Here is a 25,417-nt window from a genome sequence, read left to right as displayed (position 1 = left end):
ATAAAACCACCATAATTTGTTTGATATTTCAATGGAGGCAGAGGAATGAGAATTGAGTTTAGATGTGGAAGAAACAGATTTAAATCCCTATTACCTGTGTTGGTTACCCTACAACTGGGAGGCAGATAGTGATGTTCCCTGAGAACACTGTAGTGGTGATGGTTGTAATGAGGCAATGAGTTTTAGGCCATTTTATACAAGGATGCTAACTATGCAGGCTGTTGATACATGACTTGACCACAAATTAATCATGGATTTCTGAGGAGATTACCATTTTTGTACACATTTCCAAACATGTTCGCATTACATGTTTAGGCCTGAATTATGCCTGTAAAATATCGGATATTCACCTCACAACAGAATGTGTGAACCAGTCTTATTTGGTGATTGGTAGAATGCTTCTAGTACAATCCATTGGAATGTTTCGTATGCAAGCCCCACTGAAATGACAATACTTAACTTTTCCCTCCTTCAATACAGCAACCTCTGAGAAGATGATTCTGAAACATTCTTCTCATGTTTTTGTTTATATTAGTAGAAAGAGATCCAGAATTGGCCTCCACAGTCACCTATGGACACACTGTTAAGACCATATTCATGGAAGACAATCTTACTCAGTTATGACTGATTGCAAAAGAAGATGACATATAGATAAAAATATAAATTCAATCACATTTAATCAAAACTTGCTCCCTATCAGATATGAAGCAGCACAAATTTTGGCTGGCCACCAAACTGTTAAAACCTTCCCAAAAGCAATGTTTCAAATTAATGCCATCAGGTAATTTACATCTTACGTCTTAACTAAAATATCTTCAAACTGAAAACAGTGTATAAAAACAGTTAGGGAAAGCAGACTTCACAATAGAGTTGTTGACAAAATCCAGTTTAAACTCACCAGGTTTTTCTGTGTGGTGTTTTGTTTGGTTTGGAGGTACTGTTACAAATTCATTCTGACACATTCATTGAAACAAGTGCATATTTTGTTCTGCAAGAATCTATACCCTGAGCCTTTTAAAGATGCAAACGATCAAAAATAGGATTTGCTCTAAATTATTTGCTGATCCTGGTTAGAGGAGTCAAGAAAAGCCTGTCCTTATCATAGCAGGTGCATTGCAGCAGAGGCGGCGCATGAGCCAGCTCTCTCTCACTCATGCTCGGTTACTGTCGGTCAATGCACGATAGTAACCTCGGATTGTGATGCTTGAGCAGCGAGGAAGCAGATGTTGGATTGGCTGCACTGTGGCTGTTGCTAAGATGAGAAAGAAAAAGAATGGGGGATATTAAGGACCGAAATCATTGCTGGGGGAAAGATGCATAGTTCTGTTCTGTAAAAAGCATGTGAATTACGTAATCCACAAGTCACCTTGGAGCCTGCGTTTTCAAACACAGCAGAAGTATTCGTGTCGTATACCCACATTTTAAAAAGGGAAATAAGCAGCTAGTCTGAACTAACTGCAGGAAGTAGAAACCCAGTACAGAGACACAATTTTAAAGCCACCCTTTCTGAATGGCACTTGATTAGTTTAATTGTTTTTTCTTCTTGTTATTGTTCTCGGAAAAACCACATAGATGCACCTTGTCTAAGAAAATTATTTTTCTTTGGTAAAAGGGGCACATGGTATTTTTAGCATCTGACCTGTAAAAACTGTGAGTCAGTGACTTAATTGGACATCATATTCTATCAGGGAGAGATGGAACGAGGGCTATATATTTCACAGATGCCTGTTCAGATGCATTTCAGGCATGTGCAGATAGACATATTGTACTACATGGGTTTGTGGGTTTGAACCCTACATTGGGCAAAAGATTCCTGCATTGCAGGGGTTTGGACTAGATGATCCTTGGGATCCCTTTCAACTTCACAATTGAAGTGGTACACTTCACAATGTTACAGTGGTACCTCAGGTCACATACGCTTCAGGTTACATACACTTCAGGTTACAGACTCTGCTAACCCAGAAATAGTGCTTCAGGTTAAGAACTTTGCTTCAAGATGAGAACAGAAATCGTGCTCTGGCAGTGCAGCAGCAGCAGCAGGAGGCCCCATTAGCTAAAGTGGTGCTTCAGGTTAAGAACAGTTTCAGGTTAAGTACGGACCTCCGGAACAAATTAAGTACTTAACCCAAGGTACCACTGTATTCTATTCTATTCTATTATTCTATAGTTGTCTCAAAGTATAAGGACCTCCTTTACCTAGCCCTACTCCTGAAGATAAGACTTTACATAGGCCCTGCCATGATCTTGAGCAAACTTTTTCAGCAGGAAGCTGGTCCACTGTCCCTCAGACCTTGTGGGGGGCCAAACTATTTTTTTTGGGGGGGTGGAGAACGAATTCCTATGCCCCACAAATAACCCAGAGATGCATTTTAAATAAAAGGACACATTTTACTCATGTACAAACATGATGATTCCCAGACCATCTGCGGGCCTGATTTAGAAGGTGATTGGGCCGGATCTGGCCCCCGGACCTTACTTTGCCTATCTATGATCTTGAGTCTCCACTAATATTTAAGAAGGGGTAGGACTGCAGAGTCTCCCACAACAACCCTCAACTTCTCTCTTGCGAGTGCAGCATCTATCCTGCCTAGTCTCTTGTTCCTTGCCTTAGCTCCCCTATGGGCAGCTCTTCTGCTATTTTACTAACTGTGGCCTAGACTCTGGCTCTAGCCCTCCTGAATGAACTGCATCCCACTTCTCCCTTCCAAGCGGGGCTGATGGGGCTGGAGTTGATGGGAATGGGATGACAGGGAAGGACTTCGCCTCCACCAAGGTAGGTTTCTTAAGGACATACTTTGCATTGCCCTGGAGTGAATGAAAGCTGCTCTGTGATGCAGAAGTGAAGAAAGAGGCCTGTTTCTTAGGTACACAGCAGGTTTTACTGTTTCCCATTGGTCTTGCAAACTGGCAAGAATTGAATGGATGTGTGTGCCTTGCGAAGGTAGTAAAAGTGTGTAGAAATGTAAACATGGAGGGAATCGCATCTGCCCTACAATGGGATCTACATGCATATCTGACTATGTGCACAGTCTTTGAACACATCCTCTAAACCAGGCATAGGCAAATTTGGCCCTCCAGATGTTTTGGGACTACAACTCCCATCATCCCTGACCACTGGTCCTGTTAGCTAGGGATGATGGGAGTTGTAGTCCCAAAACATCTGGAGGGCCAAGTTTGTCTATTCCTGCTCTAAACCCTACAAAAGGTACGACTTTAGTTGTATTTTCTCATAACCATTGGGTTGTTGCAAAATAAAAGGAAATACAAACCATACTATATACAGCCAACCAAGTGGGGGACAGGACAGGACTTCAGCCTGTCAACTAACAAAATCATCATCAAATAACGCTCCCCTCAAACAATGTCAGACTGAATGGTCCCTCATTAGTCAATTGTGGTTTGTGTGGGAAATGTGCTTCTGATTTATTTTATGCAGCAAATGTAAGAATAGTTACTTTACCTGTCACATATTTGTCAGAATCTGAAGGAAATAACACATTTTAATTCCATTAAGATTTTCAGGCAAAAATCTTCATTGCAGTGAAGTATGTTTTTGGCAGTACAATAAATAATTATAGTCTACTTGACCACATTTACACAAAACAACTCTCTCAATAAGCACGTGTCATTATTTGTAAGAGGAGGACTGCAAATTCCTTCTTTAAAGAAACACACACCTGTAGAGACATCATGTCTGTGTTCCTTGCTGAAATGCTGGCACTTGAATCCAACCCTGGATGCTTGTGTTGTACGAATTAGCTGCAGAGTATAAACAGAGTGCAAACAAAATAAATAAGTAAATTAAGGACAACAATGCCCCTTGGGGGTGAGGTGAAATACACACATTTTTATACTACAGCTCAGAACCACTGCTGTTCATTCACAATACATTCAACTGGGGATTTAAGCTCATTTATTTCATAAATGCAGAGGAAGAAACAATTATTTGGTGTACTTCAGAAAATTATGCATCATTTTCACCTCCAGCTAATTCTTCCCTTTCTCTTCACTCAGTTCTGCGAGTATAACTCAGGAACATTCAGGATTGTCTTACTCCAGAATCCAAGGAACCATTCTTTTAAATCAGAAACATTTGTTTCTAGTATTTCATAGCATTTTTTTTTCAAAAGTCCCGAATTCCTAAAATCATGGCAATAAAATTGTTGCCGTTTTTGTTATAATAAAAGAGGTTCTAGTGGCAAGGACAGCAATTACTTTGTACTCAGGTTGTTGTATTTGAAAACAGCAATTGGAGGAAGAAAGTGGCAATTTAACACCTTTTGAAGCATTAGTCTTTCAGCTAGATACCAGAGGAAGCAATTGAGAAAAGTTCAAGATTGACACTATTACAAAATCAGAACAAACAGTATCTCTTGTGGTGTATCATTACATAACTGAATGTTTATCCCTGTACACAGGTCCTATCGAAAAGCATCCACAGCAAGTTTGGTGATTTTTAAGTCCATGGCATGAAAGGAACAGATATATTTCTATTTGTGGTAAAATATAAAACACAGAGTTTGCCTGATAAGGGCAACAGCTATGACTCCTTTAACTTTCAGATCTTCAGTGTCGGATCACTAGGAATGAGCTGAATCCATTTGTGTGGGTGTTTGATTTTTGTAGGAAACATGAATAGTGCCTAGGGAAGTCACAGCTTGTGTACCAGTCAGGGTACACAAAGTCAATTCACTGTAGATGAGGCCAGATCAAGCAGCTAAAATCTAGGCAGAAGCTCTCTTCTATAGAAAACAGATAAAAACAGGACCTTGGATAGCTCCAAATGAGCCATACTGAGTGAAGCACAAGGAAGTGGAATATAGATGTTGTTCTAGCAGCAAGATAGTCATCTGAAGGTTTTTATAGGTTGACACCCCTGGCAGTGTCACTGGCTTTGGCTTACTGGAGGAGCTGTTCAGCGTCCTCACCTTATTTTACAGTCTTTGACTTCTGCTAGGTTGAGGAAGTAGAGGTTCTGAAAGGAGACACCTTCTGGGTCCGAGAATAATGTCTGGACTCTGTTCTCCAACCAGAAGTGCACTGAATAAGCTAACAAAGTTTCTCCCCACCAGAAACTGTGTTTTCGTCTCATCAGAGGCATCTACTGTACAGTGCAAGGTCCAAGAGTCAGGGTCATAAAAGGTTGCATCTAGTTCTTTGAGATCTTCTGGCTCATAGGGGAGGCCAGCAGTTTCCAGTCAAGCAACAGTGCCTTGACCAATTCCATGGGCCCCTGCTAAAACAGTTATGAGAGATAATTGTCCCTCCAGGTAGCTGGAGCCAACTGAAGTCTTATGTAGGCTGACCAGTCGTGTAGCAAGTAGGCTCTGTCTCTCTGGAGGAGCTGACTGGCTGGTTAAAGGGCCCTCACTTTGTTTTGTAGCCTTTGATTTCTTCACGGCTGGGGAGATAGAGGGACTAATCCTTGAGTTAGTGGCAGAGCCATGCCCTCTGGCTGGGGGAACTCTGAATAAGGTAATCATGGTTCTTCTCCTGAGGACATAGCCTGGACCTCATCAGAAGCCTATGGAGTACACTGCAAGGTGCCTGGATTGTAATCCAAGACAGGCTGGGACTTTGCCTTTGATTATTTGGGCATGATTGTCTTGAGATAAGTTCATTTACAGGACAAAACCATATATGAGTTCAGAGGGGTCTAGAACATGGAAAGTTTAGCCAGCTGCCTCCCATGTTGCAGCAACCAGATGGATGATGTTTCTTACAGCTAGGAGACTAGAGTTCTGTTTGCTGCCTGGGGAAGAAAAGTAGAGCTTTTCCTGTTATCAACCCACTGGGCTTGAGTGAAATGGACTGAAACAGTGTGTTTATGGGAACACTCAGAAGGAACTTCTTGACAGAGCTCCAAAAAGTATCTACAGAGTTACATTAAAAAATCCTCAAGTCTGCCTTGCTTATCCAAAGAAATTCATTAGTGTTTTCTATCTTTGCGAACATGTACAAATACACCACATGGAGATCATTTGGTGCAATTAATTGCAGAGTCTATCATGCAAACTAGGAAGCTGCTTTACAGATGAGAATCAAGTAACATAATCTACCAGGACAGGACAGGCTGATTTGGAGGTGAGCCAGAAATGAATCTTCTCTGAGTTTTAACCTAAACTAACCTGACCTGGATTTAGACATACCCCATGAGGCAGAATTTCAGTAGTCAATGTGCTCTGGGTAGAAAATGTATGAATATTGTGATTATATACTTTTAGTTGTAGAGATTTTTATTGTGTAATTCAATATCTTGCCTATGTGTGGAGTTTTTGTTGTTGTTTTGTACTGGAAGTATGAAAGAACATCTGTTTCTGGAAATTATTCAGTTCTTTGTTGCCATTCAGTTAGCCCTTGTAATAACTTGAAAAGAAAGGAGCGTGGAGAGTGCAAAGGGGAAGCTGAAAGTCCTCTCTGAAAAGGATGGGAATTTGGAAAAAGCAGTGCATTTTAATAATGGCCCTCAACCACAGTTTGATGTGTTTGGACAAAATTAATTTCTTGGATACAATTTGTCATGGACAAGATATTCATCTTAACTTGACAGACCCTTCAGAAGTTAATTGGCAACAGGTATGGGTAAAAATTAATCAGATCAAGTTATGAAGATACCAACCATTCACAAAATAGTGAAGACCAGCTTAAAGAAGTAAAGTGCATACTTTGGGATAACATTTTGCTTATGTTTGTTCAGATAAAATAGCATATTTGCAGTTCTAACAGGGAGAATTTTAAGTGAACTCAAAAGTTAAAAGGCAAAGATTTTTGTGACATTATAAACTATTGTGTAATATGCTGGGGAATAAAACTGATTATGTGGAAAGAATGACAATATGATGGAGGTCTAGGTCACTATGGTGGTAAAATAGCCACCCAGCCTTTTAAAAATGCCATCTAAATAGTTTTGTGGTCCTCCTGGTCTGTTTGTTCTTCAGCTATTCCTACTATTGGCAAGAGAATTTTTTTCCTGATACCCAGCAGGGAGGTAGCTCAACAGCAATGTGTGATGGGCAGCAGTGATAGCTTTGTCTTCCTGGAACCTGATCACATGTCTGAAACATTGGATGTGAAAACTTCCCCTTTGAGATAAACTTAGTCATGTACTGTATTAGTTACCATGGGTTAAAGTTGTAATGCTGCTATTATTATTTACTAAATTTCTATATTGCACTTCATCCAAATATCACAGGGCAATTTGCAATATAACCCCCCCCCCGTCAAAATACATAACATAATAACAAACAAAAACAACACCTGCACACAAACAGTTTAAAATGCCATAGATTGTTTAATTAGCCAAAGGCCTGGGAGAAAAGGAATATTTTTGCCTGGTGTCTAAAGATATGTAACAAAGGCGCCAGATGACCTTCCTGGGGAGTGCATTCCACTTTAGACAGGTACTATATTCTCAAAAAAGTACAGTGGTACCTTGGAAATCGAATGGAATCTGTTCTGAAAGTCCGTTCGACTTCTAAAACGTTCAGAAACCAAGGTGCAGCTTCCGATTGTGGAAGCCGTGTCCGACGTTCGGGTTCCAAAGAACGTTTGCAAACCGGAACACTCACTTCCAGATTTACTTCATATTACTTTATCTACTTTATCAGTTGATATTAAACCAACATACTGAATGTAGGTTGTCTAGGATTTGAAAACAGATGAAAGTTCAGTATTATCATGGTTGCTCAGTTTTTCAGTTTCCGAACTGCAGGGACAGTAAAAACCATCCTTCTAAAATCCACTTAATGCATTTTCTTTCTGCTAGCACTGATGTTTTCACTGTGTAGTGGGTTTCTGTTTAATGTTTCTACACATTTCAGAAGAAATTATGATGGCTAATTAGAATAGTTCAGGGATGTTTTAGCAGGTTCTGTGTTTAGTGTGTTGGCAGTGAAAATATTTTCATTTCTGAGACTTCATTGATGCAAATAATCCAGAGGAGAGCTAAAAACGCTGTTGTCAATGCTCTAGGCATAAACAAAAAATCTGGAATAAATCCAGATTGTTTCCACATTAATGGGAGGAATATTATTATTATTTTAGCATTCAGGAGCACAGATGCTACTGTTACACTAAATTTTAGAGAAATTGTGCAAATTTGCCAGTTTCACCAGGCCTCTAGATTTTGTGTGTGTGTCTAGGCTAGGGATGAGTGAAAATATCAGTGTTGGTTTCTTTCTGTTTTCCCAATCACATTTTGATATGAGTCTGCAGTTTTCTTTTAAAATCCTCATGAAAACTACTCAGCATTTTAGTCTGGATATACACATTTTTGTATGCCGTTTAGCCTAGTATACATATTTTTGCAAAGCAATGCATTTTTGGATGCTATTTCCCCTGATCCATGAATTTTTATGATATATAATTACTTGGCTGTGGAGCTGTGCTGCAAAATTTGGAGAAGTGTGGATTTTGTGCTTTGTGCATTGTTTTAGCAACTGCAAACTGAATTGAAGTTATTCCACTTTCCTACTCAAGGCCATTAGAAATGTTTTAGTGGTATTGTTACTAGTTGTAAAGGAAGTGGTGTTAAGATGATAGTTGGATGGATGGATGGATGGATGGTTTTCCATTGCTCCTCCCTGTAGCCCCATCCTCCCAGATGTTCTCCAGCAGGTTCCCCAAACCCTCCAGAACTGATTTGTGGGCACACAGGGAGCTGCAGAGAATGAGAGTGGAATGGGAAACCCCATTTCATTCATGGAAATCTATCCTGTTGGCAGTTAGCACCACTGGATGTCAGCCTCTGTGTGTGTGTGTGTGTGTGTGTGTGTGTGTGTGTATAGTTTTGATTGGTGTGTGGCCTTGTTATGAACCCTTGAATATTTGGGCTTTAGCTCATAATAGAATCACAAAATCTAATCGGTGGCCGCTTGATTGGCATAGGCATATCTTTCTCCAGCCCCAGTAGGTGTTCTACTGTTGTGTTTGTGAGTCATCCTTATGACCACAGGTGCCTGCCTTGTCTCTTTGTGTTAAGAGAGAGAGATCCTTCCAGGAAAGACTCCTATTCAAAAGCAAACGCAAGATCTTTTTTCTAACAATAATAACCTGCCAAATGTTTACATAAGGCTTGAATTGCTTGAAAAGAAGCTATTCTGTAAATTCACAGAAAAGATTAAAACAGTAAATCATGTAACTTCACCTCATCACTTTCCCCCTTATTTGGAGGCAAACAAACGCACAGAGCAAGACACATTCTGACTCATAATTCCTCAAACCTGTAGACCTGAAGCTTGCCATGTGGAATACATCCTTGAGTCACTTGCATGAAGCCTGGTGGGAGCAGGGTTATTATCGTTCATTGACCCATTTAAGAGGCTCTCTCTCTGTGCTCTGGATTGCAGGCATATGGCTGTATCTACTTATATCTAGCTTTATGTTGCTTCTCACACAATGCCAGCACCTGCTTTTAAGAACCAGATCCTGACAAAGTTGTCTTATTGAAAAATTCATTTTCATAATCTTTTAAGACAACAATTAAGGAAAATTATATCTGTGTAGGAGAATGGATCATTTAATTTTTTTAAAGCATGAAAGCTGCCATCCTCGCTAATAATATTAAGAAGAATTTCAGTGTTATAGCCTTTTCTACGTCAAGCTTTCTTCTCCATTCACACAAGTCCAAGCCTACCAACTGGTTGTCTTTCTTCTGTAATGTTGGCATTAAAGAAACAAACCTTGGCAGTAGCTCATAGGAAACAAAGGATTGGTAGTATCAGAATCTATTTACACTTTACAAAGAAATGCATTGTGCTGAAATATAGACAACGTGCACTTTTTGTTTGCCACTTCAGGGGCAATTTGTGAAGTAGAGACTTGTGGATCTTAGTGTGGCAGTTTGCCTATCATAGTTACTCACAACCAAGACCCCAAACCATCTTTTTGATCCTCATTTACAAGCAGACTTTGGTTTGAGAAAACCATAGTTTGCACTATTTGGACACCAGTTGGAAACAGACGTTACTCTTCACGTGTGGCGAAGTGGGGGGAGGAAATTTATGAGCTCAGCATTAACTCATTCATGATCTTCCAAATTAGGGTTTGGAGTGTTGTGCAATTGTGGCTGTTGTGTCAAGAGCATGTTGGTGACTTTTGGAAGGTTCTGGTTTGCCGTTGTTTGGTTTCTTTTCATTCTAATTGGTGAAGTTGTTGATAGTAGACTTTAGCTCCAAGTCAGAGGAGCTGGCTTATGAGAAGACTGAGGTGAAGGGAGATGGTCTCTGCTATCTCACCAAGAGGAATACCTGCACTGGGATAGATGGAGTTAGTCAAAAAGGTTAATGTACTGTTTAGCTCAGTGTTTCCCAACCTTGGGTCTCCAACTGTTTTGGGACTTCAACTCCCATCATACTTAGTGAGCAAGACCAGTGGTCAGGGATGATGGGAAGTGTAGTCCAAACAAGCTAGAGACCAAAGGTTGGGAAACACTGGTTTAGCCACAAATCCCTTAAGAGAGGAGTCAACAACCTTTTTGGACCAGGGGGTACATTTCAAATTTTGAATGTGTGCTGAGGGCTCCAGTTAGACTGTCATATTGTAGCTATTTATCTGGGATCAAGTCCCGTCAAACACAAAAGACTTCTGAACTTTTTGCTTCATAACATTTTTTCTAGGAGGACTAGAGACTTAGTCTGCAGTGCTTTCCTGAGGGCACCAGTGAAGACCTTTGTAGGCACCCTCAGATGGTGGGCTGGTGACCCCTCTTTTAAATGGCTTAAGAAATAGTACCAGTAAAGTTATGGCCCGCTAGCCCCAAATTATGTGGTATTTTCTCTTCCTTTTGGGCTCAATCTGTGCTCTTATTAGTTTGTTGATTTTTGGATAACGTCAGCAAGAGTACTGCTAAGAGAGAATTACTGTAAAGAGAAGTTTAAAGAACTTCACACTTCCTAAGGAAATCTAAGTTGACGTACATACAACATACTAATACGGCAGTGATGAATTTGTGGTGAACGACTTGTAGTTGGGCAGGAAGCATGAGGTCACACCATCTGCTAAATGGCCAGCCACAAATGCTATAGTGTTAGGGGTCCAACTGCCTAGTGGGTTGTCACGTCTCATTAGTTTCTCTGAAGAAAAGCATTATCCAGTTATTAAATTTATACAATGAATAGGCTGCTGCTGGGGGGGGGGGGAGTACGGCATGCACAGCTTTAGAAAGATCCATAAACCTTACTTTGTAAAGACTTCCTTCTGTTTAACAACACAATGCAGTCTGTCAGATCTAATGCCTAGCTGAAATTTAATCCATGGCTCTGAGAGAACAAAAAAGTTAAAGGGGTATACGAGAGTTTCTGGAATCTATGTTTTAGTTAAATTAACAATTTAACTGCTTTTTTCCCCCAGTTCATGCCATAGTTTCTTACCTGACTGATTCCTGATTTTAGACAATGGTTCATATAAGTGCCTTGTGCTGTTATGCCAGAGATTTAGTTAAGAGATCAGTGCTTATAATCTCTCTCTAACTCCTTAGGCCACAGTTTTACAATAATAGTGTTTATCCCTTTGGAAATCGTATTTACTTCCTACACTTTTTGAGGAAACTTTCTCACAAGTCCCACATGCTTTTTATATTTTGGGACTCCATGATGGTGTCTTGAGATAGGATTGTTTTGTATACACATCATTTGGTTAGGTTTTTCATTAACTGGTGAAGGCATTTTTGTAAGACAGTATATATTGTGGAGGAAAGAAGGGCATCTCTTGGTGTCTCTTCTAGATCACAAATGGTGACTTGGTCAGCATAATTCCGTTCCGCTACTCTTGTTTTGTTTTTAGCAATGCAAGGTATTCATTTTGTGCAGGTCTTAGACTTTTGCCCGAAAATTCTACCCCGACAGCACCAGTGTTTATAATCGCAGGAAGCATGCAATGCCAATATAGAATTTATGGGTCAACAGATTCTAAATCAGATTAGCCTTGAAATGTTCTGCAGCAGAGAAAGGCTCTAGTTCTTTCTGTGTCTGAATATTTTTAATCCTCCATGAGGGATTATAAGGGGCACAATGCTGGTATTACATAGATAACTAGTCTCTACTTGGTTGACCTTCATAGGCAACAAGACCTTTCACCCATTTCCAGAGAAGAATAATGCATGACATTGTGTTTTAGGGTCTCAGTAGCCTGAAATGATCGTTAACAAAATCCAGTTCTTTAATTCATTTTGTACTCTTCCCCTTGAATAAATAAATAAATAAATGTTTTTACGCTTGGGTTAAATACTGTGGGGAGGCAGCAGTGTATACATTGCTTAATGTGGCTAGACCAGTTGTGAAATCCTGGGAAAATACAGTTACTTAATGTGGTAAGGCCAGTTGTGAAACACAGTGATGCAGGCAAAGGGAACCTGTGACCTACCAGAGGATATTGCACTTCAGTTCCCATCATCCCTAGCAAGCATAGCCAATGGCCCAGGGATGATGGAAGTTGTAGTTTGTCTGTCTTTTTGTAACTTCCTTTCTCTCGAACTGGGATTCAAGACAGCTTACAACATTTTAAAAACATCAGTATAAAAGACAAGGTCATGAAAGCAAACTAGTTAAACACAATAGTTAAAAAATAAAGCACAATTAAAACTGGCACTGTGTTACTGATTGCCCTGATACCAGCCCAGTGGTCAACATCACTGGCACCTAGTTTTCAGAGGCCTACCTGAAAAAGAAGGTCTTAGCCTGCCAGTGGAGAGATAACAAGGAGGGAGCCTGTCAAACCTCTCTTGGGAGGGAATTTCACAGTATGAAAAGTCTGTCTCTTGTATCACCACCAGCTGTGCCTCTGATGTTGATGGGACCGAGAAAAGATGCTGTGCTAGTCCTGGGGGGGAGGTTACCATGCGGCGAGGTCCAGGACCTGGGTCGAGGGTCGGTAGTCTGTCCTCCACGGGCGAGGCGGGGTCCAAAGCGAGGAGCCGGGCAAGGACAGGAACTCTGGAGGAACAGGACTGGGTGCTGGCCGAAACAGCTTTTCAACGACATTGCTCCCACAACCTGGGACCGGGCTGACTGGCCTTTATCTTCTCTGAGGCCAGGGGCGGCCCCGGCCCCCAGGTGACCCGCCTCTCCTGGCCTTAAGGCGAGCACTCCTCCTGGGAGAAACCAGTTCCCTCCGCCTCTCTGCCCTGAGCCTCTGCAGCTCAGGAGAGGCCGAAGGGGTACTGGACCCAGGGGAAGACTCACCTTCCTCTGACAGGGCTGGGAGAGGCGCACCTGTAGGCAATGCGTCCTCAATCACCTCCGGAGCCAGAGTGGATTCACCTGGTGCCTGCTCCTGAGGATCCGGCACAGGTGCAGGCGCTTCAGAATCAAGGCCCTGCCCCAGCTCAGCCGGCCCTGGAGGCGGGGACTCCTGTGCAGGCTGGGATTCCTCCGGTTCAGCCTCTGAATCGGATTCCCAGGCCATCACAGATGCTCAGCTGAGGATCATAGCGCCTGGACAGATTAGTAAAGGGAGATACAGATCTTTCGGGTATCCTGTGCCCCAGCCACATATGGCTTTATAGATGATAACCATCACTTTGAATTGTGACCAGAAACAGACCAGTGGCCAGTTGTTTTCACAAGGAAGTAACATGCTCCCTGCAACTAGCCCCAGAGAGCAGTCTGGCTGCAGCATTCTGGGCCAGCTGAAACTTCCAAACATTTTTCAAAGGCACCTGCACAGAGAGCAATTTGCAGTAGTCCAACAGAGATGTAACTATGGCATACATCACCGTGGCCAGGTCTGACATGTCAGTAGTTTAGCAACATCTGGAGCACAGGTTCCCGCATACCTGCAGTACTGCCTGGATCCAAATTTCTATTTTTCTTCAGTTAAGTCATTTCCATCAAGCTAGTGACGTTTCCTGAACAATTGCTGTTCTCACCCTGAATTCCTGAACAACTGTTCTCACCCTGAATTCCTGAACAATTGCTGTTCTCACCCAGCACACATTATTCTTGTTCGGAGGTGGACATCTCTGACAGCGTTCATTGTAAACCTTCTTTCACACTGGCAGCTTAAACGCAGCTTGCGGGATGCACTTAAGGTTGCACCTTGACAAATAATTTATGATGAGCACTTTTCAGTATGCAGTTGGTATTTTTTGAAAGGCGTGGATACGGGAGTGACATTTTATCTTGCTTTCAACTCCTTTTCATATTGTGAAGATTCCTGGAAATCAGTGAGGCTTGTGTTTTCAACACTGTTCAAGAGCCAAGTACATTGGAAACCTCTTACATGTTTGTCAAAATGTCTGTATAAACACAAATGATGGGGGTACAGCAGCTGGAGCAGTCTGCTAAAATCAATGCAGACATTACAAGCAAACTCTAGGCCTTTTCTTTCAAATCTGGATTTTCAATGGCTGATGAAGATGAAAATGATTGACTTATTGAATGTCAAACTTGCTTTCTCACATTCACTTCCTGCTGTTCTGTGACCATAGCAGAGTCGTGCTGGATGAGACCAAGGGCCCATCTAGTTCAGCATCCTAGCCTGGATCTAGACACATCAAAGAAGTGTTTCAGTTTAAAGTGTTGTATATTTAAACAGGGAAAACAGGTAGAAACAAAACAAGACTCCACGTCTTGGTGGCACAGTGTAATACCACACATATAAATCGCTTTTTCTTTACCAGTCTAGCTGAGCCTCTGTTCTCACAGCAGCAACTCCGTGCCATTGGGAAGCCCACAATCTTCAGGATAGGAGTGCAATCGCATTCTCCCACTCACATTTTCCAGCAACTGGAATCCAGAGGCAACCTGCCTCTGATCCTGGAAGTTAAGAAGTAGCCATTGGTAGTATTCTCACCCATCAATTTGTCTAATCCCATTTTTAAAGCCATTTTAGATGATGGGCATCACTATATCCTGTGAATATCTTAGTTTCACTGTTTTATTTATTTATCATGTCATAAAATTTATGCACCACTTGATTGTAAAAACAAACAAAACTTAAAGCGGTTTACAAAAAAAGAGACAAGACAATACATTTTATCAATAAGAAGAATTAGAAACAATGATTTGAGACTTTCAAAAAGTTGAAATAATAAACTAAAAAGAGGTTAAAGCTCGCATCAACTTTCTAAATATCTGGGTGAGGTAAAGGGACCCCTGACCATTAGGTCCAGTCGTGGCCAACTCTGGGGTTGCTGCGCTCATCTCGCTTTATTGGCCGAGGGAGCCGGTGTACAGCTTCCGGGTCATGTGGCCAGCATGACTAAGCCGCATCTGGCAAACCAGAGCAGCGCACAGAAACGCCGTTTACCTTCCCGCCAGAGTGGTACCTAGTTATCTACTTGCACTTTGACGTGCTTTCGAACTGCTAGGTTGGCAGGAAAATATCTGGGTAGGCTTGCCTAAATAAAAATGCTTTTAGCAGGCAGCAAAAGGAGTACGGTGAAGGCACTTGCCTGATGTCAACAGGCAGGGAGTTGCAAAGTGTAGGTGCTGCAACAACCTAATTTCTGCCTCTTAAACTACGAAGAAATAGATAAACAAAACTCAGAAAGGTGTAGCGTGCTTGAAATACCATGCTAAGACAACTCTACTAGGGAAAAGATCGTAGGTAATAAAATGGTAAAGAGCTTTTATTTACAACAAATAAATGTTCACTGTTTATGTTTTCCTTGTAAGATTTTTCAAGAAAATGGAAGTTCTCTCTGCAGTGCATAGTTTTATTACATATTGAATATCAAACCAAGCACTTAAATTGAGGCTACCTGACAAGGTCTAGCTTGTGTAGAGACTAGCGACATCTTGAGTCTTAAATCAATCTTGGGATGCAAGTACTTCAGATTCTAATCTGCTAGAATGACTAGGAAGACGTGGGGTAAACTTCTAAACATTGCACCATCTTCTTTTGCAGGTTTCAAGACCTTGTTGAAAGGAATTTCAGGAAAGTTCAGCAGTGGAGAACTTGTGGCCATTATGGGTCCTTCTGGAGCTGGAAAGTCAACTCTCATGAACATCCTGGCAGGATACAGGTGAGTGAGGGCAACAGTCAATTCCCACATTATGTTGTTTAAATATAACTAATTTTAGGTGTGCAGCTAAACTTGTAATATGTGAGATGACAAACATGTGCTTGTAAACGCAGAACCAGAATTGGCTGCACCTTCTTTGTTATATTTATTCACTGTCACAAACTTGCATTTGCTGCCAGGGACACTGGTGGCGCTGTGGGTTAAACCACAGAGCCTAGGACTTGCCGATCAGAAGGTCGGCGGCTCAAATCCCTGCGACGCAGTGATTTCCCGTTGTTCGGTCCCAGCTTCTGCCAACCTAGCAGTTTGAAAGCATGTCAAAGTGCAAGTAGATAAATAGGTACTGCTCCGGTGGGAAGGTAAACGGCATTTCCGTGCTGCTCTGGTTCAGAAGTGGCTTAGTCATGCTGGCCACATGACCCGGAAGCTGTCTGAGGACAAACGCCGGCTCCCTCGGCCAATAAAGCGAGATGAGCGCAGCAACCCCAGAGTCGGTCACGACTGGACCTAATGGTTAAGGGTCCCTTTACCTTATAATACATAGAAGAACCTTAGGTTTAATCCTTGTTCTTAAGCAAATATTTCACCTTGCATTTATAAAACATATTTTTTTAAAAAAGCCTTAATAGATATCAGCAACACTGTTGCTCAAACCTGCTCCTGCAGATTTGGATTCCCTGGTTTAAAGTCTACAAGTGTTTTGATAAGACAAATATTTTCACTCATTGTGCTGCATGATTGAGAGAACTCCAGAGATTTAGAAGTAAATAGTATGCCACCTGCTCCGAGGGCTGATTTGCTCATTGCAGTCTTCTGAATGTAGGACTTGCCTACAATCTCATGATTTACAAAACAGCCTTGGAGCTCTCGTGAGTCAGATGAGTGAGTGAGATCACTTCACACATTGTGTTTACTTGCATCTGCAGAAGCATAATTGACTTGCATGTCTTTTTTAAAAAATGTAAAGTGCACATAGGGGTAGGAGACAAATTTGGTTCAGTTCACCTTTAAAGGCAAACCTGCCTTATTCACACTTTAAGAACCAAAGAATAGCTATCCTTCAAAATTTACACGTCTCCTAATTTGGGAATGGAATTTTCTAGCCAAGCAATGTTTACAAAAATGTAGAGTGCATAATCGTTAACATGATAGTGAGAATACCATAACAATGCATTGTATTAGGGGAAATCACTTGCAAAAGTGAGTACATTAGTCAAATCTGCATACTTACATAAGGCTAAATTTGCATCAAAATGCAGATGAACTTCCATGAGGATTTTTTTAAATGAAAATTGATCATTTTACTACAAATTCATAAAATATTATATGCATAAAACTGGCAAATTTGTGCAGAAATGTGGAGAACAGAATTCAAGACTGAAAAATGGGAAACAGAGAACTGTATTTGACAAATAAGTCAGTCCCTAAGTGCAAGCCAGCCCTTAGCTTTGTCTCCCCCTAAAGGATGTGAAGGAAAGTTTCATGCTCTTTTTCTTTTCTTGACCAATTTCAGAGAGACTGGGATGAAAGGAGAGATCCTCATCAATGGACAACCCCGTGATCTGCGCTCTTTCCGCAAAGTGTCCTGTTACATAATGCAAGATGACATGCTACTTCCACATCTTACTGTCCAAGAAGCCATGATGGTAATTGAACCATATTCCACCTGAACTTCCCCATGACTGTGGCTTCAAGACTCCTTTATAAGGCTTAACCCTGTGTGCTGTTACCCTGACAAACCTCTTTGCAGGCTTAAGTGCTGCAAAGTGAAGCAGTCTGTAGACTTGATCACTCTGCTCTTGCCTTGGAGCAGGCAATGAGAAGTTTGTTTTATAGCTCAAAGGAAGAAGTCCCATTTTATTCATTATTTACCGAACTTCTAAACTGTCCTTCTTCAAAATAATTCCCAGAGCGCAAGCATTAAATAAGCAATCAATAAAACGCGTATGAAAGGATAAAACCTTGATCAAAACTTTCCAGAGTGGTTAACAAACACTAAATAATTAAAGAAATACAATTAAGATTATAAAACCTAGGGAAAAGGTCATCAATCAACATGTCTAAAAACCCTCATGAACAGTAAAACAATAAAAAACAGCAGGCTTTCATCAAACAAACAAACAACCCTAGGACCAGTGCTTTTTTTCTGTGGGGACGCAGGGGTATGCATACCCCTAAACATTTTATGAATCTTTGTACTTTTGTCCATTTACTGTATTTATTTTCCCCGATTTGAACTATAAAATGGAGGTTTTATTGAGTCAAAATGAGAGTACCCCTAAACATTTTTTAGGGGGGGGGCACTGTCTGGGACATTGTGCATTGGTAGAATTTAATTGGATTTTCCAAAGGCCTGGGTACCAGAAGCCCAGTAATGTGATGACTGTCCACGCCTATAGGGAACCACTATTGTGACTACAGGTGCAGGCTGATGATCAGAGCAACACTACAAAGAAGGTCTTCTCCTTCCTCTACCATCCACAACAGGGCAATGAGAAGCGCCTCACTTGCCTTTTTCACTTCGTGGAGGGCATTCAGAAGAGAATTTGTGAGGAAAAATAAATAGATACCATATCCATATTTCTTTTTTTAAGAAAAGAGCCTGAGTTACAAATCTGTATTATTAAAGGGCTGGCCATCCATTACTCTGCACCCCTGCTTTTCAATTCTGGAAGTCACTTGTTTACACACAGAAGATACAGCTGCAGTAGATAAAGCAAAAACACATTAATACTCTAATGTGCATAGAAAGTGTGGCTCCCTGTATAGAAGAGCCTGTCTTGCCAGTGGCAGGTCTTTGAAATATCCTTTCCAGGCTGATGCATCTAACTAAAGCTTATCTCCCTGTGATTTCAGTTTAATGATAGTCCAAGGTCTTTGGGAACGACCAAAATACACGCTCCTTGCCTCTTCCTTCACTTCCCTCTCAACAAGGCTGCTTGTTCCATAAACAAACACTGGGCTAGGAGGCAAAGCCAGCCGCCTTTGGCCTAGTGCCAGAGAGGCTGATTTGAGCTGACAAATCTAAAAATGTCCGCTGTCCAGGCTTCTGTGAAATCCACTTGGCAGTTTTGTGCAGAGACCTGAAGAGCGTTCAGTTACAGGGTCAACTGCTCTGGGATGGCCTGGTCAAATACAAGCTACTCATTTTTCCAGCGATTAAATGCATTATTATATTGAGGACTTTTGGGGAAAATATTTATTTAAATGTTATTTAAACATACCTTCTAGGATCAAAAGATTCAGAGTAGTTCTTTTTTTAATTGCAGCTGCCCAAAGGAAAAAAATAAATAAAACAAATCTGCTGCTATTGGCCACTGTTTTTGCTTTGTCAACACCTTCATGTGTTCTTTGCTATGTCAGAGGCAGTAGGTCTCTGAATACCATTTGCTGGGAATCACAGGTGGGAAGAGTGCAGTTGTGTTCTGGTCCTGCTTGCAGGCTTCCCAGAAGGCATCTGGGCGGCCACACTGAGATCAGGATGCTAGATCCAGCAGGCTCTTAAGTCCAAGTGTCTTTGTGTGATTACCCGCCCATTGTTTATTCAGAAAGCAATTCATTGACTCAAAGATCCGAACTCTGAAACTTCCTGGTTCTTAGAGAGACCAGGAAATTGCAGGGAGGGAGACATAAAGAGGGTCTTCCCATTGAATAAAAATATGGACTTCCTCCTCATGTTTAAATACAATGGGGGCCTATGTAAGATGTTTACATGAGTAAACCTTACCCTTCCATAGCAACTTGAGTCAAGCTGAACCAAGTTATAGTCTGAAGGGATGAGAGGTCTACACGGTGTTTTATCAATTTGTTCTCCTCTCTCATCAAACTGATTTCCAATCTTCCCAAGTGTGCCATTTGTGCAACTCTCTTCTTCCTAAGGTTTGTCTGATCATGAGAAACGATTTAAATACAGAGTCAAGGAGGAAAAGAGGTGGTAAAGGACTCTTGCTGGATTGCACTTCCTCAAGACAGAAGCATTGCTTGTTTGAAAAGCATTCTAATCTCAAAGGCATCCTGTCTATAGGAGCTTCAATTATCTAAGAGAAGGCTCCGAATTAAGCCACATCTGCACTATACATTTAAAGCAGTATCATGTCACTTTAAACAGTCATGGCATCCCCCAAACCATCCTGGGAACTGTAGTTAGTCAATCATGTTGATAGTTGATGGAGTCTTCAGAGATGAGTGTCTAACAAGGATGATGTTTGGCCTAATATTTCAGGTATCTGCTCATCTGAAACTTCAGGAAAAAGATGAAGGCAGGAGGGAAATGGTATGTATAGTACTTTGCTCAAGGAATAAATGAAGCATACTGAATATTTTTAATGTAATTGTGAAAACTGAGCTAAAAATTAGTTCCTCCTTGCTTGTGGGGGATGAAATATGCATGCAGCACTCTTTATATCAGTAACAACGGAATTTAGGATATACTATTGGAATTTTGTGCTTTTTGGGGTGAGGGCAGATTGAATACATGCTTATTAAAAAGAAGCCCCAGCTGCTTGCCTACCATTTATAGGACCAGCAGTTAATGGTTAAATTTCACTCAATGTAAGAATAAAAGAGGAAAGAAAAATATGTTGAAAGTACTCATAGGAATATTCAGACAATTATAAGGATGCTTCATTTAACAGCTGGATATTATATTTTAGCTAGATTTGCAGCTCAGCTTTTGATCTTGTATAGACAGCAGGATAAATAGTTGTTTGGGGTATGTGGCTGGAAGGAAATTCATTGTTGTAGAGACCGTCGCAAACAGTGAGTTAAAGAGATTGCACTGATGAACGTTCCCAAATCGAGCAGGACTGAACTCTCCACACATCGACTAATGGGTGGGAAAGGTTCAATCCTGCTTGCTGCAGGGATTGGCTCATGCAGCTGATCCAGACACATCTCTACCTGCCCCATACCTGACATCAGATATGACATCTGCTTTTTTTTTGGTTTTTGAAAATTGCCCCAGTGGACCAAACAGGGGATCCTGATTTGGTCTGCAGACTGGAGTCTCCCCGCCCTGTTGAATGTGGACAGCACTTGTGAAGACCCTTTGAAATACTTTGTTGTCCCTCATTTCAGGTAAAGGAGATCCTGACAGCTCTGGGTTTGCTGTCCTGTGCCACTACGAGGACCGGAAGTCTTTCAGGGGGGCAGAGAAAGCGTCTCGCTATTGCTTTGGAGCTGGTGAACAACCCGCCAGTTATGTTTTTTGATGAACCTACCAGGTAATTTGTATTCCAACCTAAAGATGGTATCATCATCATCATCATTATCATCATTATTTAGTGCATGGCTTGCAGTACCGCATTGATCCATGGCCCACCCTCCAAGGGTCATGTGGTAAAGTGCATGGGGCCAAGGCAGAAAACCAATACTTAAAAAAAATTAAATACTTCATTGCTAGAATGCATGTAGTAGATTATTATTCCCTATTATTCTTTCATCTTTTATCCAAAGCCAATCCCTTCCCTTCATTAACCCCCACAACCCATTCTGGTTTTAGTTTATTTAAAACTGATTATCATTCAATCTAATTATTCCTTCTTCCAACCAAAGGTAGTTCCTTCGCTTCCTTAATCTCCCCACTCCTGAACTCTTTCTGTTTTTATTTTATTTCATGTTTTGCTTTGTTTATATGGTTCCAGTTCTACTTCCTCCATTCCACCCCCACCCCCAAACTCCTAACAAGGAATTTTATGTACTCACCAGTACCTTTTAAAGTAGAGGTCTATCATGGATGCTTTAGTTGAGATTTCTGCATTGCAGGGGGTTTCAACCAGATGACTGACCTTACAATTCTATGGTTCAATATACAATATGATGCTGACTTCACTAGTTCTGATTCTGCTGATTGCTGGCAGTTGGTGCCATTGTTTCTCCTGCTGTGATGCCTTCAGCAGCAATCTCTGGCTGCCAGTGCATCACAGGCAACTTCCAAGCAGTGCTGTTAATAGGGCACCCAGAAGTTGCAATGCAGAACTAAAAATGTGGTGCCCCAGGGCTTGGACCCTGAGTTTATAAAACAGAAGCCCACAGTGGCAGCCATAAGTGTACTGAGATGTGTAAGGTCCCAGATCCTTTGAAAACTAGGACGTATGTTGTTGGCCAACAAATGCAAGATACGAAAAGCTGAAAGTGAGATGGAGCGAGAAGGATGCTTTAGGGAACAGAAGTCATTAAGATGTTAAGAGCAATCTTGTAGCTGCCAAACTAAAATGTGAAAAACCAGGGAGAGCCAATGGTGGTAGCCAGTGCAGCTCATTGGAAATGTCTCCTCCTACCCAAACCCTGTTGGGATTGTGGAGCTTCTGTTCTTTTAATTCAAAGGGGCTATTATGAACATCAGCGAGTGAAAAAAACAAGCCTGACAAACTCCTTTTCTTCCTAGCGGCCTGGACAGTGCATCCTGCTTTCAAGTCGTCTCCTTGATGAAGGCTTTAGCACAGGGTGGTCGGTCCATTATCTGCACTATACACCAGCCCAGTGCCAAACTCTTTGAGCAATTTGACCAGGTACTTACTTTGATTTCTTTTCTGCCACGCGCATGGATGTATAAAGAGTGCACTCACAGCTGCATCTAATTTCCTAGGCCACAATACTGTATCTGAGATCTCATTGCACTGACATACAGATAGAATAGCTTCCCAGTCTCGCTTCATGGCCAAGAGTATGTATTTTTCCTCTCTCTTTTCCTCGCTGCATAAGCTTCATGTGAGGCTGATGCTGCACATTAATCTCAGTGGTATCTATGCTGACTGGCAGTGGCATTCCAGAGTCATTCAGAGAGGGGCTTCCCCACCCCTATCTGGATGGAAAGAAGATGCACTCCCACAGAACCATGGCTATTCTGTGCTGAGGTGGCCTTAAAGGCAGTTCCACTCCACATATACTCAGGAAATTTTGCTACCTCAGAAGTTCCTCTGGGAGGCTGCTTGTTTGAAAATGCCTGCATGTCGACGTCCCCTATCAGTCAATGGACTAATAGGTTGGATCTTGATGGTTCCTGGGGATCTATTCACACAGAGAACCTAACACACACCACCCTGGAGGTGATTTTCATGATCACGGCAGCACGTTTTTCAGTCATTCCAGTTGGAAAAAATTGCTTCCAAGGAGGCACAACTGGGATTGGGTGACACTTTAAAGTGATCTGAGGGCCTCATTAAACATTATCTGCTGATGCATGCAAATAAACCCCAACATGACTGCAACTCCTTTGCAAGGGAGGGAGGAGTTTACAGCAGAGTCCTGGCAGAGGGATCCATTGTATCAGGACTGTGCTGCAGAATGAACCTACAATGAAGTATTAGTCCGGAGGGGCCCTCAGTGAAAAGCAAGTGAAGAATGACAATTATAGAATCAATTTGCTTGGTTACTCCTCTTTCTTTGATGGTTTCATGTTCAGCCTGTTTTCCACTATGTGTCTGAAGACAGAGTTTAGTAGATAAAAGCTCTTCATGTGTTTTCCAGAAGTGAAGGCCTCAGAGTTGAGACTACTTAATTCTGAGAAATCACATTGCTTCCTGATAAGTATACTAAAATCCCTTGGACGTTGCTGTGTCGCAGTGTCCTTTGATTTAGACTCTTAGCAAGGAATCTTGCTACTTTCCCCTCTGATCAGATAGTGGTTTACTGAATAGGTTTACAAGGCAGCCAGTCTCGAGTATTATTTATCATTTGTTCTTTTTCTTTCTTTCAGCTCTATGTCTTGAGCCAAGGGCAGTGCATTTACCGTGGGAAAGTGTTAAACCTAGTCCCTTACTTGAGAGATTTGGGTTTAAATTGTCCAACATACCACAATCCAGCAGATTTTGGTGAGCAAATGCAATGATTTCTTGGTTGTGCTTATTTGTTTTTGTTTTGAACAAGCTCTTGAGAGCAAAACGGAAATTTATTTTTAATATATGTCATAAAATGATAAACTCTTTCTTGTTAAATCACACCCTCTAGTGGTAGGCAAGCATGCTGAACTCAGCACATGAATAAGTTCTTAGAAATGAAAAATTGGGGCGCAGGCAATGTCATGTCTCGTTTCCTACCATCATTTCCCCAGAACAACTGAAATGATTTTAAAAATCTGAATTACCTGAAGTTCTTCCTTCTGTTCAATAGAAAAATCCAAGAAGTCCAGTTTTATTTGAATTTTGAAACTGTAGTGGCTGGACTTGCTAATAAATTTGATATTTTAAAAGTTTCAAACTGACTTACCATATTTCAAAAAGTGAAAATCCGGAGATTTTTTTTGGCAAAGTTATTGAGGTGGGGTTTTTTTTTGGGGGGGGGGACATTTTTTAACTATTTCTGAGGAAAATCATCAAAAATGACACTACCGACATGGGCGACCATATGTCCAGATTTTCCCAGACATTTCACCAATTTACACCTGTTTGCGACTGCAGTATTCCAGACGTATGGCAACCCTACATTTCATCAATGTATAAAGTAAAGGTAACCAAATAAATATCAGGAGGTGTTCAATGATAATTATTTAATTAGTGGACAACCCTATACAGTAGTACTTCGGGTTACATACGCTTCAGGTTACATACGCTTCAGGTTACAGTCTCTGCTAACCCAGAAATAATACCTCGGGTTAAGAACTTTGCTTCAGGATGAGACAGAATTGTGCTCCGGCGGCACGGCAGCAGCAGGAGGCCCCATTAGCTAAAGTGGTGCTTCAGGTTAAGAACAGTTTCAGGTTAAGAATGGACCTCCGGAACAAATTAAGTACGTAACCAGAGGTACCACTGTATATTACAATCATATGGGTCTGGTCTTACAAGGTGTTACACTTACTTAGTCCTGCGATTAAGCCTAACATATTTCAAAGCTGTTACAATCACTGTCCTGACTTCTGCACCCTGTTGCACCTGGATGTTTTGGACTACAGGATAATGGCAACTGTAGTCCAAAACATTCGGCGGGCACCACATTGGGGAAGGAGGCAACATGCTTTAAGCTACTTCTATAGTCCACAGGGGCGCCGACTTATAAAAAATATTGGGGGGGGCGGGGGCCCATACCGACTTATAAAAAATATTGGGGGGGCCCAAGACCTCCAAACCGCTGCTGCTGGGGGAACGAAAGGGGTGAGCCCCAGGCTGCCCCGACCTTAAGTGAACCTGTGAGGGCCCGCCCTTTGCGGCAGCCGATTGGCTGCCGCCGTGGGCGGTGAATATTAATGAGCTAGGGGGAATCCCCGCTTCTCGCGGGGCTGACGCCAGCCCCGCGAGATTGTTGATGGGTCGAGAGCCCGCAACCCCACCCCCTCTGTAGAAAGGGAGTGGCTTTGTTTTAACTCATTACTGAATGTATTTTAAAAGGTAACTATCGTCAAACAAGGAAAATAAAAAATACCAACATAATTTTGTGATTTTACAAAGCATAATATAACTAATAATTTTCGTAAATTATTGGGGAGGCGGAGCCCCCCCAAACGATTTTTTGAGGGGGCTC

The 25,417-nt window shown here is 41.6% G+C and overlaps 1 protein-coding gene across 3 annotated transcripts in view; it reads left to right on the top strand.

Annotated features, from left to right (window-relative positions):
• ABCG1 (ATP binding cassette subfamily G member 1) overlaps positions 1-25,417 on the top strand; it is a 49,291-nt gene that overhangs the window by 10,791 nt on the left and 13,083 nt on the right. For all 3 annotated transcript variants that reach the window (XR_014563342.1, XM_083734899.1, XM_083734898.1), the window contains exons 3-8: positions 15,847-15,964; positions 17,478-17,610; positions 20,187-20,237; positions 21,041-21,186; positions 22,350-22,473; positions 23,661-23,775. Coding sequence is in view for 2 of the 3 variants with exons in the window: in XM_083734899.1 (XP_083591025.1) it covers positions 15,847-15,964; positions 17,478-17,610; positions 20,187-20,237; positions 21,041-21,186; positions 22,350-22,473; positions 23,661-23,775 (687 nt within the window). In the remaining variant the exon portion in view is untranslated. The remainder of the gene's footprint in view (positions 1-15,846; positions 15,965-17,477; positions 17,611-20,186; positions 20,238-21,040; positions 21,187-22,349; positions 22,474-23,660; positions 23,776-25,417) is intronic.

Source organism: Podarcis gaigeae (genome assembly GCF_964106915.1).
Source record: "Podarcis gaigeae genome assembly, chromosome: 4".
Classification (NCBI taxonomy): domain Eukaryota; kingdom Metazoa; phylum Chordata; class Lepidosauria; order Squamata; family Lacertidae; genus Podarcis; species Podarcis gaigeae.
The sequence above is the reverse complement of the archived record's forward strand: the minus strand, read 5'-3'. Positions and strand labels throughout refer to the sequence as shown.